The 15,197-nt window shown below is 39.9% G+C and overlaps 1 protein-coding gene across 1 annotated transcript; it reads left to right on the top strand.

Moving 5' to 3' along the window:
- Positions 1-730: 730 nt before the first annotated feature.
- On the top strand, positions 731-14,872 carry taok1a (TAO kinase 1a). Its single transcript, XM_040008738.1, has 20 exons — positions 731-1,230; positions 4,655-4,903; positions 5,317-5,388; positions 5,493-5,594; positions 5,709-5,754; positions 5,857-5,953; positions 6,064-6,177; positions 6,718-6,809; positions 7,004-7,097; positions 7,212-7,293; positions 7,396-7,557; positions 7,675-7,875; positions 8,008-8,136; positions 8,425-8,661; positions 8,767-8,895; positions 9,026-9,229; positions 9,368-9,607; positions 9,986-10,198; positions 10,330-10,512; positions 10,964-14,872. Exons 2-20 carry the CDS (start codon positions 4,772-4,774, stop codon positions 11,498-11,500), a joined length of 3,066 nt encoding a protein of 1,021 aa, XP_039864672.1. The 5' UTR covers positions 731-1,230; positions 4,655-4,771; the 3' UTR covers positions 11,501-14,872.
- Positions 14,873-15,197: the final 325 nt, after the last annotated feature.

Raw genomic sequence — 15,197 nt, 5'->3', positions numbered from 1 at the left:
ACAACCTATCTTACATGTCTGTATTAACATTCCCCCTGGGTGGCTTTGTGTATCCATTCATTTATTGTATTTTTCTGTTAGTTTTCATGTTCTTATTATTTAAGAAAACAAAACAAAAGCAACAAAAAGTGATGTGGAGCAATGAGTTGTTGCTTACAGACAGTTAACAATGGTGCCCCTATTAGGAAAGAAGTATTCCACTTCTGAATGGATGAACAAATAGATGAATTTAATATACAGTAAACTGCATACAATGCTTCCCTTACTCACAAGGGGTCGCCACAGCGGGTAGCTGCTTTGCATATTTGAGTTGTCGGAGTTTAACGCCGGATGCCCTTCCTGACGCAACTCCCAAGAGAGTTGTGTCTCCTCACGGAATCCAAACAGCTTTCCCTTGTTAGGCAAATGTGTAATAAGCCAAAGATGTTTACTGCCTCATGAATATACAGTACTACTGTGAAATACAGCTACTGTCCACCTTTGGGCTCTCTGTCTCAGTTCTATAATGTTCTTGTATTTCCTCATCATCGATAACCAAGTCCTTTCATTTAAAATACATATTAAATTTATAAAGTCCCCCCTTACTCACATCTTATGCCAGAAATGTCAAAAGTGAAATTATTAAAAGTAACTTCGATAAAAATATGAACGTGATCGCAGGTCCAGTGTTCGTTAATGATGTTCCAGTGTCTCCGCCTCTGGATGTACATGGGTCAGGGAGAGTTTACAGCAAATTCAACAGGCAGGGCGGAACTGCTGTTTGCACTGAGGAGCACGGACAGCCTGGCACATACACACGTCTTAACGGCTACGGTTAGTCTGCCAGTGTGAGAGGTTAAATCCCGAGGTTTTTTTCCCCCAACGATAAGGCGGACATTATCGCGGCTTGTTTAATGCGGTTCTGGAGGTGTTTGAACTTCCCTCACATTTCCCCCGACGCATTTCCACGAAGGGAGGCGGCAGCGGATCGCTCGGCAGCCATCTTTGGACCTGTCTGGGAGTGGGATCTGACTGCTCTGGCACCCCAGTTACTTGAAGGGTGGGGATTTTAACCTGTAACAATTCACAAATGTGCGCGTTATAATCGACTGACAGCGTGAAGAACCACAAGGATTTGGCGCACGAAGTTGCCTCACTGGCGATGAAACGGAGGGGATACTTTTCAAATCCCAAACTGTTTTGAATTAGCGACATTCTCCACAGCGCTGAAGCCTGGCCTGTCAAAAGAGGGTGAGTTTCAGCTAACTGGCTAAGCTAACTTAGCAAACATAACAAACGTTAGCCTGCTAATTTAGCTTTTTCTGATAAGCGAGTTCTTACAGGTCGCTTAATTCCACATTATCCATGTTTATGTTCAGCTGTTCACGTCGTAAACACGACGCCAATTATGCTTGGGCTGTTTCGCCATATGACACGTAACTTGGCTAACGTTAAGTTTGGTGTGTGTAGATGACATCACACTCCCAAGCTGCTGTCTTTTTATATTTCCGTCTTTTTGATTTGATTTTTTTTTTTAACATGACGCTTAAAACCGCTGTGGGAAAGTGTTAACTTTTTATGAAACCCAACCAAATAATCTGTGAAATTCCGGTTGTTTTGAAACTCTAGGAGGAGGAGACAGGTAAAAACGCAGCAGGTAATGCTGCGCTGCTGTTTGCCTCACCAATCTTAGTTTGGGCAAACGTTGGATATTTTAAAGGTTTTCAGATCTATCGCCCTCATTCCTCTTGGGTAACTGGTGCCTAGTTACCAACTAACTTAATATACTTGAAGGCATAAAGATACACTGGCTACAATGTTACAGTGCCGTTTCTGTTTGTTTTTGGGTGAAACAGACGTAAACCCTGTGCTATGTTGTGCCATAGATTGGCGTGCCAAACGGAGGTGTCTTAAATGACCTCCATTACGTTTACATTTGTTTAATGGATTCTTCAAAGTAATGAAAACTACCTGTGGTTTTTTTTAAGTTACGTCTAGGACATGGAAAGAAAAAATGTTTTACTTTCTTAAATTGCGGCGCATTTAAGAAGGCGTGCCATTGCTGCAATACCAAGATAGACAGATAATCACTAGTGAAAATGCTCAGCAAGGCCCATTCCTACCTCCCTATAGCTGCACGAACAGGAAATGCTGAGAAATGCAGCGCAGTGAGGGCATACATTGAGAATTCCAGCCCTCCAGCTCTGTTGTCCTGTCCTGCTGCATTCTTGTGCATGCATTTGTGCAAGTTGGAACACCAGGGTATTTATATTGTTGTTGATCTTGTTGTTTGTTTTCTTCTTCTTTTTTAATGAAAGTATCAGTTATCATCATTCACTTTTTGTGCTCACATGTTCACAAGTCGAAAATGCTATCATGAGATATGACAACAAAGCTCATTCATGAGAAACAATGTAGTGAAGAACAATGGCAATAAAGAGCCACAGTCCCACATGGTAATGGGGGTTTATTTCAGAGCTGTGGCTACAACTGTGTAGTATAGTGAGTTGCTCAGTGTTGTTGTGAGACAAAAGATGTCTGCTTGGAACTGGGGGCTGTTTCTCCCAGGCTGGGAAAGAAGTCTTGTGACTCTAGCGTCAGCCCTGCATCTGTTTGCAACTGATCATCTGAGCCGAATGGACTCAGTAAACTTTTCTCGGTGATCTTTTACAGTCTACATTAGTATTACAGTAGTGAAGCTGTTTCAAAGTAATAATGGGAAGTAAAGTATTGAGTGTGGTGTTGCGGGCTTAGTAATAATCTTTTATTAATTTCTGTATTTTTAAAAGGCAGAGACATCATGATAACCTGAAATTTAGTAGTTGATATCAATATCAGTAGAATTGCATGAGTCTCAATACCCAATTTGATGTACTTGGACATAAAATACCTTTAATCGCACAAAGTCATTTTAAATCACTGTCATGGTGGTTTAAAACATTATTTTAAAATGTTAACATTTTATTGATAGTTAGCCACTGCAAACATTTAGGTGCATGAGTGATTTCACAATGGCAGTGCCAGGTGTCTCCAAAAAGAAAAGGTTAGTGTATTTCAGGATAATAACACAAAGTAGTTCCACACGCTACTCATACTGCCTTTTATATCAATGAGTAGAGCCTGCGCTATAGTGGCCGCTATAGTCGTAGCCATCTTCCATGTGTAGTTTTTCCTGGGCTCATGGGCATCCTCCTCCTCCTCCTTCATCATGTAAAGATAGACTGGAACACTTGTAGGCGTTTTTGCCCCCATCACTTCCAGAAGAGTCAATACATACTCTGCCAGTGACTTTTGGCTGCTCCATTATTTCCTAAGGGTCGCCACAGAAGATGGATCGGTATGTTTGTTTTGGCACAGATTTTACACTACATTCCCTTCCTGACACAACCTCTCCATTTATCTTTGCTTGGCACTAGGCTTATACTAGCTTGTGACTCCTTAAACTAAGTTTAGTGTCTCCACTCAGTCTCAAACCGGGTATCTATTGCGTATAAGGTGAATGTGTTACTACACGATGGAGCAGTTATTGTGATGTACTGAAAAAAACAAACTAACAAAATGACTGTTGTTGGGGTTTTTTTTTTCATAATTTTGGTATTTGCTTTGCTGACATCATGAAGAGCTAAACATGTTAACCCCCATAACCCCAGTGAAATTATATTGAGCTTTTGATATATTATGTTAATCCACACACCCTACTGTGATTATTTTTTGGTTATTTCGATCTATTTATTTATTTGTTTAATTTGTTTACATTCACGAGAAGGCGGCGCACTTGACTGCTTCCAGTAAGACACCACTTATGAAAAGGCACGCTGCTTTTCAGATGTCATTTTCCCACATGGTGTGAATCACAAACAAGTAATTTATTTTAATTCTAATGAGTGTTTCTGTTGTGGATATTCCAAAGTCAGGGCAAAGGAAAACTAAGCCGTTACTGTGGTATGACACCACTTTGAATAAGTGGTTTCAAACAATACTTTTAATAAACTAATAAATATAACCTTTGAATAACCTTTTTTTCTTTGCTGAACAAACCCTTTGATCACTTTTAGGAAGATGCATGTACGCTGTTTGCTGCGTTTGAGAATGTTTTCCATGTACCTGCAGGTTTAACCAGTCATCCCGTCACTGGAATGCTGAGTTTTCCTTCAGTCATTAACACTGTGAAGGTGCTCAATTTCTCTTCCACGTTCAGGCTGGAGATGGGCAGCTCTCAGGCACGTCTTTGTATCCTCCTCACATCTTTTTGTGTACACACCAGTCACTGAAGGTGTGAGGCCAGTTTTGTTGGCCTGATTTCATTGCTGTGGTTACTATGGAAACAGGAGACTTATCTCTTGCTACCTCAGGATTTCTGACATCATGGTTAAGTTCATGCTTTGTTTAGCCTTCTCATGCCCACATTATTAGGCATGTCTGTTGCTCATCCGAACAACTAAGAGCTTTCTCACTTATATAGCCTTCTAATATGATATAATCAGTGTTAAGAAGTATTATTAGTAATTCAGCATTTAAGTGAATCTTACTTCACAATATCCAGCTTTCCTTTTCTTGTAGTGTGCTGTGCTTCACAGTCCATACAGTGTTGCTGTAGCTTTCTAATTTAGAATAGCAATGCATGTGTACATCTCTGCTAGTGTGTTTACTCTTGTTTTTTTTCTTGTACTTTCAGTTCTGAACGCATATGAAACCACTGTCCTGCAGATGAGTCATCAGTGGGGGCTTTCACGTCGCTGTCGCAGACCCAGATAGTTCCTGGCGGCAGCGGCATTGCCCCCAACCCCTAATTATGCCCAATAACAGTCGGGCGGGGAACCTCAAGGACCCCGAAATTGCTGAACTCTTCTTCAAGGAGGACCCAGAAAAGCTCTTTACGGATCTTCATGAAATTGGACATGGCAGCTTTGGTGCTGTATATTTTGTGAGTATTTAACAACACATGCATACAGACATACCCACAAATCAATTAGATGCGTGTAATGGATTTAGAAGGTTTTAATACAGATATTACGCCTAAACTTTGCTTCTGTTAGTCAGCTTAGAGAGAACTGATTACCATAATGTTGTTCCCATGTTGCCCCAACATGTCTGCTTGTAGCTGTTGTGCATGTGACTTAATACAGATTGGCTCAGGTATCATGATATCACAATGGGGCTTTTTAATGTTGATTTTTCAAAGCACATAGATATAATTTAATCTTTACAGTTTCATAATGCAAAGTTAATTAAGCTATATGGAAGTAGGACCTTTATTATATTGCCTTATTTATCTCGTCGTAGCTTAAATCACAAAAATCTTGACAATCAGTTTTATGTAATGTGTTTATTATTCAGGCACGGGACGTGCAGACAAATGATGTGGTGGCCATCAAGAAGATGTCATATAGTGGGAAGCAATCCAGTGAGGTATGATGACCTCAAATGTTCTATATTAGGTTAATAAACTGTTTATTCGTGAATAAACTTGTTCTTGCTGTAACAGTCCTTTTGTTGTTTTACTGTTGTCCCAGAAATGGCAAGACATAATCAAAGAAGTGAAATTCCTGCAACGAATACAACACCCAAACACCATAGAGTACAAAGGATGCTACCTACGAGAGCACACTGCATGGGTGAGGTTCTACAACATTGTGTTAATGATGATGATCTTGATGTAAGACTAATATTTATTAATTATTTAAAGGCCAAATATAAATTCACACAAAGCACTTCTGATTTCCTTACAGCTGGTAATGGAGTATTGCCTTGGCTCTGCTTCCGATTTGTTAGAAGGTGAGTGGAAAACCTTGGAAGAAATTACATTCCTGTATTTGCCATTTTTATCCCCATCACCTTTTTTCTTGATTTACATCACTTATTATACATCTTCTTCAGTTCACAAGAAACCTCTGCAGGAAGTTGAAATAGCTGCAATTACACATGGTGCTCTTCAAGGTTTGGCTTATCTTCACTCCCAAACTATGATTCACCGGTGAGTGTTTCAAATTTTTTTAGGAGCATGCTGTGCACAGATTGCTTTAGCCCTCATGCACTGTGTCTTCTACGTCTTGCTATAACCATTTCCTCTCATGTGTTTGACAGAGATATCAAGGCAGGAAACATCTTGCTGACAGAGCCAGGGCAGGTAAAACTAGCAGATTTTGGCTCTGCTTCCATCGCCTGTCCTGCGAACTCCTTCGTTGGGACTCCATATTGGTAAAATTCAAAACATCTTACTATAATAATTTATGTCTGTATATACCCTGTCTCCTTCTTAACAGATGGGCAATCTGTTTACAAGAACATTGTCACATATTAAACATAATTAACATCTATATGTGAAAAAACCTTCTAAATCCCCATTCTTTTCACTAAATATGGAAAGAAATGCTGCCAGACTAATGTTATTGCTACTTTCACACTGCGAGCAGCCAAGTTACCAGTGACCAATCATGGCCAGCGATATTTTCACAGCGTCATGGATAAAGTGCATTGCCTGAACAGAGTTGAGGCCAACTCAATTTTTACTTGTTGAGATTCAGATCCGTCACGTAGCGACGGCTGTCAGGTGCCCATTTGCAGCTTCACATCCCTGCCTTCCACTGGAATATGAACTGTAGCCAAGTGGGGTTTTTTGTTGTTGTTGTTTGTGTTTATCAAACCACCTGTATATTTTTAATATAGTATATTAAACCATCATTTACAAGTTAGCATTGTGAATGTGATGCCTTCTTTGTTTTTTGTTATTTTTTTCAGGATGGCCCCAGAAGTAATTTTAGCCATGGATGAAGGTGAATATGATGGAAAGGTGGATATTTGGTCTATGGGTATAACCTGCATTGAATTAGGTATGTCCTAGCTCCTTTGCTGTTGCATTGTTAGAATTCGCACATCTGCTTTTATACTTCAGTTAACTGCTCACAGTCAGCAGCAGTGTTTCTCACACCATTAGGTTCATTCAATTACTGATGTGGCTTTTTCTTCTTTCACCCTCACTTTCCTTGTATGCATTTCTTAATGTAACCTGTTTCTTGGTTCATAGCTGAGAGGAAGCCGCCACTCTTTAACATGAATGCAATGAGTGCCTTATACCATATAGCACAGAATGACAGCCCCACACTGCAGTCGAGTGAATGGTGAGTTTAGAATTGGATCCATATTTTGTTTTTCAAATTAAATAATGTCTATTTATTATTTATGTTGTTCTTCTACATTCTAAACTTTGTTCATATATGATCTCCCAACTGTAGGACGGATTATTTCCGAAACTTTGTAGATTCTTGCCTTCAGAAATTACCCCAGGATAGGCCAAACTCTGAGGAGCTTTTAAAGGTAATCAGCCAAAAATTATTGTGACCGATTTGTTATTGTGATGAATCCTTATAGACGAATTCATGAATTTAACGCAAAATGGCTTTTCTGTTGCTCGTCCAGCATGCATTTGTCCAGCGTGAGCGACCTGAATCGGTTTTAATAGACTTGATAAGCCGGACAAAGGATGCAGTACGGGAGCTAGACAATCTGCAGTATCGCAAGATGAAGAAGATCTTGTTTCAGGAAGTCCACAATGGCCCAACAACACAAGATGAAGAGGAGGTCTGTTTGAAATTGTGTTAACCCCTCCTTGCTTGCCTCTCTGCCTTTCATAGTATTGTGTCCTCTGACACAAGATGTGTTGTAATCTTGTTACTTTCTACTTTATTTTACTTTTAGGAGCCAGAACCAAGTGTGAGTAGGACCGGTACAGTGAACAGTGTAGGGAGCAACCAATCCATCCCCAGTATGTCAATCAGTGCCAGTTCGCAGAGCAGCTCTGTTAATAGTTTAACAGATGCAGGCGATGACAAAAGTGAGGCAGACATCGAAGGGGACCACACAGTAATGTCCAACAGCTCTGTCATACATGTCAAACAAGTAAGACATCTTTCTTTCATTTGTCTTTCACTTTTCAATTGAGTAAAGTGTTATTAGTATTATTCTCACTGGAGTATTGCTTAGATTGGTTCTAAATAGCCTGCAATGTCTGTGTTGTTGTGCACCTTTTAGGGAGAAGAGACGTGTAACCAAGATTTACAGACTCACAACCAGCCAACTGAGCAGCAGTCCCCTCCTCCACACACGCCACGGCCAAGAAGAAACCGTGAACACTTTGCCACAATACGCACAGCTTCAGTGGTAATGATGCTGTCATTTCATTTGTACATCATTGCTAACGAACTGTTTAATATCTCAGATAACCATGCATATACCTGCTGGGTGTTTCTGTGATTGTAAAAAGGCAAAAATATTTTCACCCAGTGTCCTCGTGATTATTAGAAGCGTTTACCTTAAGGCAAGCAATATATTTTTTCATGTAATCATCAGAAGTGTTTTGAACAAGCTTGCAATTAAATCTATTCACAATACTTGTGTGCCTTATAAACTTCATGTCTAAAGATAAGTATTTTGTCTTGTGTTTGCTAGCTCACTCGCCAGATTAAGGAGCATGAGCAAGATTCTGAATTAAGAGAGCAGATATTAGGCTACAAGCGCATGAGGCGACAGCATCAAAAACAGCTGATGGCTCTGGAAAACAAGCTGAAGACTGAAATGGACGAGAACAGACTCCGTCTGGACAAGGAGCTGGAGAATCAGAGGAATAGCTTCGCCCAAGAGATGGAGAAACTGATCAAGAAACACCAAGCGTCAATGGAGAAAGATGTATGCTTTCAGCTTCTAAGTGTTCATTAAGTGTGTTGTCAGTGTTATCATTCACTCACTGTTATTGTGCATAGAAAAAACTGATTATATTTGTTTCTTTATCAGGCAAAAACCTTTAGCAATGATGAAAAGAAGTTCCAGCAACACATCCAGAGTCAACAGAAAAAAGAGCTCAACAGCTTTCTTGAAAACCAGAAACGGGAATACAAACTTCGCAAGGAGCAACTTAAAGAGGCAGGCAGATTGATGTTACAGACACAGAAATACATACAGATTTATTTTTTCTTTTTAAACTAGCAGTTAGTAAACATTAATCAGTATAAATTAAGTGCTGGTAGTGACCTTCAGTCTGTTATTACTTTAGGAATTGAATGAAAACCAGTCAACTCCCAAGAAAGAAAAGCAGGAGTGGTTGTCCAAACAGAAGGAGAACTTCCAAAACTATCAAGCAGAAGAAGAGGCCAATTTACAGCGCAGACAGAGGCAGTATCTGGAGCTAGAGTGCCGCAGGTTCAAAAGGAGGATTTTGACTACTCGCCACAGAATCGAAAAGGATCTATTGCGAGAGGTCTGTACCTTTCTCTACCACTATACTGTTGAACAGTATGTTACAAATATTAAGTAATCCACAAACTAAAAATGGTCTGTTGTTCTGGAAGTAATCTTATCTTGTCAATGTTATTTATCTCCATTTGGACATCATTAGGAGCTAAGTAAGCGTCAAACCCAGAAGGACTTGGAACATGCTATGCTTCTCCGGCACCACGAGTCCATGCAAGAGTTGGAGTTCCGCCAGCTAAACAACATCCAAAAGACGAGGGCTGAGCTGACCCGACTACAGCACCAGACGGAGCTTACCAATCAGCAGGAGTACAACAAGCGAAGGGAGAGAGAACTTAGACGCAAACATGCTATGGAGGTTCGCCAGCAACCCAAAAGTCTCAAGGTCAGGAGAAGTTTCTGAGCATGGGTGTATATTAAATATTCAGACACTGATTTTAGTAAAAGTGCTTGTCTAGGCATTATTTGAATTATACTTCATCATGCTTGGGTCAGGACTAGCTGGAAAAAAAGATGCACAGATTTAGGAATAAAATGTCAGCCTCAGAATTAGGAGTGCCCAGCTTTATACCTCTTGATATTTTACTGTTTTAATGGAAAAAAAACAACAACAAACTGAATAGACCGTAACCCAGAATTACTTTAATGTAGTGCTTTGTTTTCTGGTTGTACTTCCTCACTTCTAAGCATGCTAGCTATTATCTGTAGATAATAGTTGGGAAGTATAGTGCATATAGTATTTACTCCTTTCTCTACAATCTAGTCCAAAGAGCTACAGATCAAGAAGCAGTTCCAGGACACTTGCAAGATCCAGACTAGGCAGTATAAAGCACTGAGGAACCATCTGCTGGAGACGACACCAAAGTCGGAGCACAAAGCTGTCCTTAAACGGCTGAAGCAAGAGCAGCACCGCAAACTTGCCATTTTGGCCGAGCAGTATGACCACTCTATCAATGAAATGCTTTCTACTCAGGCGGTGAGTCTGGTAAAACTGTAAAACCGTTAGTCTCTTACCTGTAATGGATATGGCCACATGGCCACATCAGTAATAGTTGAGTATATGTTTTACTGCTTGGACCCTGAATGTGATCTTCTCGCTGGTCTTAGCTTCGTCTGGATGAGACTCAGGAGGCTCAGTACCAATCCCTACGAATGCAGCTACAGCAAGAGCTGGAGCTTCTCAACGCCTACCAGAGCAAGATCAAGATGCAGACAGATGCCCAGCATGAGCGTGAAAAGAAAGATCTGGAGCAGAGGGTGTCACTCCGAAGGGCCCTGCTGGAAACAAAGGTTCTCCGCCATAAATTATGTTCATGTTAAGATTTACGTTTATATTTTCTTAAGCTATTGAGTCTCAGAGTTTGGATGTAAAGGGGCAAAATGCTCCTACCTTCAGTTAATCCAGTTTGTTTTACATGCAATGTGGGTGAAGTGGTGATGGGATTTACATGAGGTCAGTGGCCTTCTCATCGTTGTAATGATAAAGAGTTAATTTGTCCTGCCATACGAGCTGCAACATGATTAAAATGAGAGAAAGGGAAAACAATAATGTCCACTGTGTACATGTTTACTATTTACCTTTAAGCAGGTTAAAAAAGGGGGGGAAACTATGGTATAGTAGAGAGCGTCCTGGGATTTTAAGAGTCCTGAACATTACTTTAGTTGCCATGTTTGTAAGCCATAACAATATTGCGAACAGTTTAATATGAATTTCATTTTTTTCCCTCCTTTTCTGCTATAGATTGAGGAAGAAATGCAGTCCTTGCAGAATGAATGCTCAGCGCGAATCCAGAGCGTGCTGGAACACCAAGCCAGAGAAGTTGAGGCTTTTGACTCTGAGAGTATGCGCCTAGGCTTTAGCAACATGGTGCTATCAAACATCTCTCCAGAGGCCATGGGCAATAACTTTCCCGGTGCTCAAGTAAGTTGGTGTCAACATCAGCAGCAGCACCCATCTGGAAGCTCTCAAGGTGCACACTGGGGCAGCAGCAGCTCAGGTGCAGGGTTCAGTCACCAAGGCAGTTACCATCGATATCACTCCAGTCCAGGAGGGGCATCTATGCAGCATGGCTGGGGACAGGGCATACAGGGAGGAGGGGATTCGACACCATGGGGCCACCCATCAGCTGGAGTTCTGGGCGCACGCACTAGTGGTATTCAGAACAGCCCCCAGGGGATGGGAAGGACACCCTCGGGAGGGCACAGTGAGCAGGGAATGAGCAGGAGCACCAGTGTGACCTCTCAAATATCTAACGGGTCCCACCTCTCCTACACATAGATCCCTCATCAGCCATGGAGTCAAGAATCCAAGTGCGGGGAATCTAAAAACACATCAAGGCAGAGCTCTATTGCTCCGTCTCTCTCAGACACTACCCCACCATTTACCATTTCTCCCATGTACAGATGTGGATGTGTGATGAAATAAATGTTGCTCAGGTCAAAAGGGCTGGAAAAAAGCACAGCCCGCCCTCACGGCAGTTTATCGGCACACATACAGATCCTTAAAATTTATGTTACATAAGCAGTTTGAGTGTCAATATGTTACTTTCATTTGTGTTTAGTTACAGTTCTCTCCTAAGGAGGATTTAAAAGAATAAAATAAAGAAACAAAAAAAAACATAAGTTTGTGCTACTCACAGCCATTGCTCTCATTTTGCACATGAAACACTGTTAAAAGCCTTTGACATGTGTTAATTTTGTCCTTTTTTTAAATGTATCAAACAATCACAGAACTGATTTTATTCAGGACCTCCCTTCTTCACTCTCCCCATTCGTATTCAGTAATACACTGGGCAATTGTTTGATGGTGGTTACGAACGCAGCAGAGTGAGTGAAGATGCTTGTGATGCCAGCCTGCTGTAATGGTCGTCATGATGACTTCGATTCCTCTTATCTTAGTTAGTTTTATTTCCTCTACCAAAACGAAACATTACAGATTCAGAGCCAAATAATCTAGTCTTAACTGTTTCACACATATGCTACAACTATCCTACAGTGCCTTTTTAACCTATGATAACTGAAATTAGTCTCAGATCTTTATAGTTTAAATTTCCTTCTTCCATTTCTTATCAGTGTTAGCTTCTTTTGTTTAGCCTATTTTAGCAGGTTTTCAGACATTTTCCTCAGATTCTCATATTCAGTACAGTTTAAGTCCTATGTATGTCGAGAAACAGAACATTGCTGGTGCATATCTGCAACCAGTTCTCATGCCTTCACATGGTACTTGAGGGGGAAACCCCTGCGTTACAGAGAATGTCACTGTACATGTTCTCAGAAGGAATTGTGACTTATTGGCCTTCATAAAGAATCCTAATAGACATCTGTTTATTTTTATTAGTGCCTTTTAAAACTGCTGCCTTGTTCAAAGCACTTTATACAACTAAATGTGTGTGAGATTTAATAGTTGACTTCTTTTCGCAAAGCACCTGGTGAGTGATCATTGGTACGCATATTGTTAAGTTTAGGAGTCAGACTTAGATGTGCTGTGATCCATTTTCTTTTTTTCTTTAGAGCAATTTCCCAAGTACAGAGTACAACTACACCCAATACAATGGTAACTAAGGAGATTGCCAGTCAGTGAAGCTATGGCTGTTGTTGCTCTCAGTTGTGTTTATATTAAATTCCGAGTGAAGAGAATATGTGAGGATGGTGCTTTTTTGTGTGTGTGTGCGTATGTTTTGGCTAGAGTTTCTATGAACTGAAGTGAGTAAACTGGAGAGTTTATTATGGCGGGCAGGAAGTTAGAGTTAATTGTCATGACCATAACAGCAGGCTTGGCACAACTAAATATGAAAACACTGGGCCCAAGTAAGCAACACTAATAATTTAAGAGGTGCTAAGTTAATAATGTTACACCAAGTCATTGAACCCCAAAACCTGGGTGACTGAATCGAGCACATGCTTGCATTTTGACGTTGTAGCATGTAAAACTTAGTCAGTGCACAGTTTAAAAAAAAAAAAAAAAAACACAAGCAAAGTGCGAAATACATGTGGCAAAAAGCACTTCCTTTCCTCTCTGAATTATATTCATGTCTGCATTCTTTCTCTCTCTTCAGTTTGTAGTTAATGAACTATTGCTGGAGAAGTATGTTCCCATTTTACCTTTTAACAGCCTCTCCGTTCAAGCGAGACTTGGCATTTTGACACTGAGAATATAAAACACTTTAAAGATAATTCTCTGGAGTTGGCAAAAGTGACTGCTCCTCCTCACAAAGCTGGAATTTATGTGTGTGTATGCGTGTGTATGGTTTTTTGTTTTTGGTTTTTTTTAATTACAGGAATTTTAAATGTAAACCCACATTTTAAGAAAATGATTTCTAAAAACTGACAGACTACAGTGACGTGTGTAAACCTTTCACGCTCAGAGTTTAGGTGTTAAGTTGTGTGGACATATCTCAATGTTACGCTTGGTTTGTGTACACTGACAAATTGCCTTTACTATCATCTTTAAATACCACTCGTTTAGTCACCATCTCTGAGTATTACCACTGCGGAGTTAGTTCTCTGTCGCTGCACACATTCGACCATTTGTCTCCATTCCACTCTGATTCAGAGCCGCCCTTTCTGGCTGGCTCTTTCTGAATGTTGTTTGTTGCTCTATTCCTATCATATTTGAGGACACACAAAAATGCTGGGATATTTTTCTTTCTAGGTGGGATTTTAACTTTCATTATGTATATATTCTGCCTAGAAAGTATGCATTGTATCAAGTTACATATGGTTTGAACCCGAAACTTTTTTTTTTCTGTTATGCCAACTGATTAGTTCCAGCTACTGTAACAAAACAGGTTGTAGTCATCTTTTTTTTTTTTTTTTTTTTTTTTTTTTCTTTTGAGTTATTCATGTTGTAAAGAAGATGAGAATGTATTTATCTTTATTGGATTGTTACTATATTCATAGGCCACGGCCAAGAGTTTGAATGTTAGGTCAATCAGACCTCACATAGATGCCAACTTTGTTTATGCGGACACATTTTGTTCACTTTTGTGTCATAGTTTTGTGTGAGGGAACCTGGATTTTGTTATCAGTCGAAAGACTTCTCCACCAGCCTGGATTAGATTTTGTTTTGTTTTATTTGTTTGACTTTAACTTTCAGATATTTCTCCTACTGACTGAAAGCATGTAGGATACTGAATGAGAATCAGCGACAGAAAATAGCGATCCTTTTTATGGTCCAACACTGTGCCATACCTTAGTTGCCAAGCCCAGATACCACTGCATTTGTTTCATCTCCATGGTTGTAACCTATCATTGGGCTGACCACATGTAATGTATGAAACAAAACAACAAGGTTCTGGTGTAGTGGCCAAAGTAAAAAGGCTTGAAAAGATGATGGGGTGACAGGCAAATTCTGAAAAAGATATTGCATTTCTTTGAAGATGTCAGTATTGTTTGCCACATTACCACTACAACTTATAACCTATAATAAAATGTATAGATGGTGGAACTTGTTATTGAATGTCAGAGAGATTATGAAGATACTACATAAGATATGGTAAAGTACAAAAAGTGGATTTAAATTGTGTACAAATATTGAGCAGAATTAAAAAAATAGGATCAAATTTACTATATTGTTTGTATTGTATTTACTATTGTGTGGGCAGAGGGATATTGAACAGAAATCAGCTGTAATAAAGTAATTTTAGTATGGCTTACTTTGTGGTTGTGTATTTTTTTTAATGTATTTTGCTTCAATGATCACATTAAACACATTTATTTATTTTTAAAAAAACGCCATGATTAAGTGGAAATGAATAAGGCTGAGTCCATGAACAGAAACTGTTTAAAAGTACGCAGGTTGGAACCCTATTGACTGCCTTAATTGAACCAAAGATTCAACAAGGTGCTGGAAACATTCCTCAGAGATTTTGGTCTTGATAGCATCATAATGTTGCCTCTGATTTGTCGACTACACACATCCGTATTGCAAGTCTCCTGTTCCGTCACATTGCAAAGGTGCCCTGATCGTGTTTGGC

This window comes from Simochromis diagramma, unplaced genomic scaffold (assembly GCF_900408965.1).
Source record: "Simochromis diagramma unplaced genomic scaffold, fSimDia1.1 OVJJ01000344.1, whole genome shotgun sequence".
Classification (NCBI taxonomy): Eukaryota; Metazoa; Chordata; class Actinopteri; order Cichliformes; family Cichlidae; genus Simochromis; species Simochromis diagramma.
This window is presented reverse-complemented; position numbering and strand designations above follow the sequence as displayed.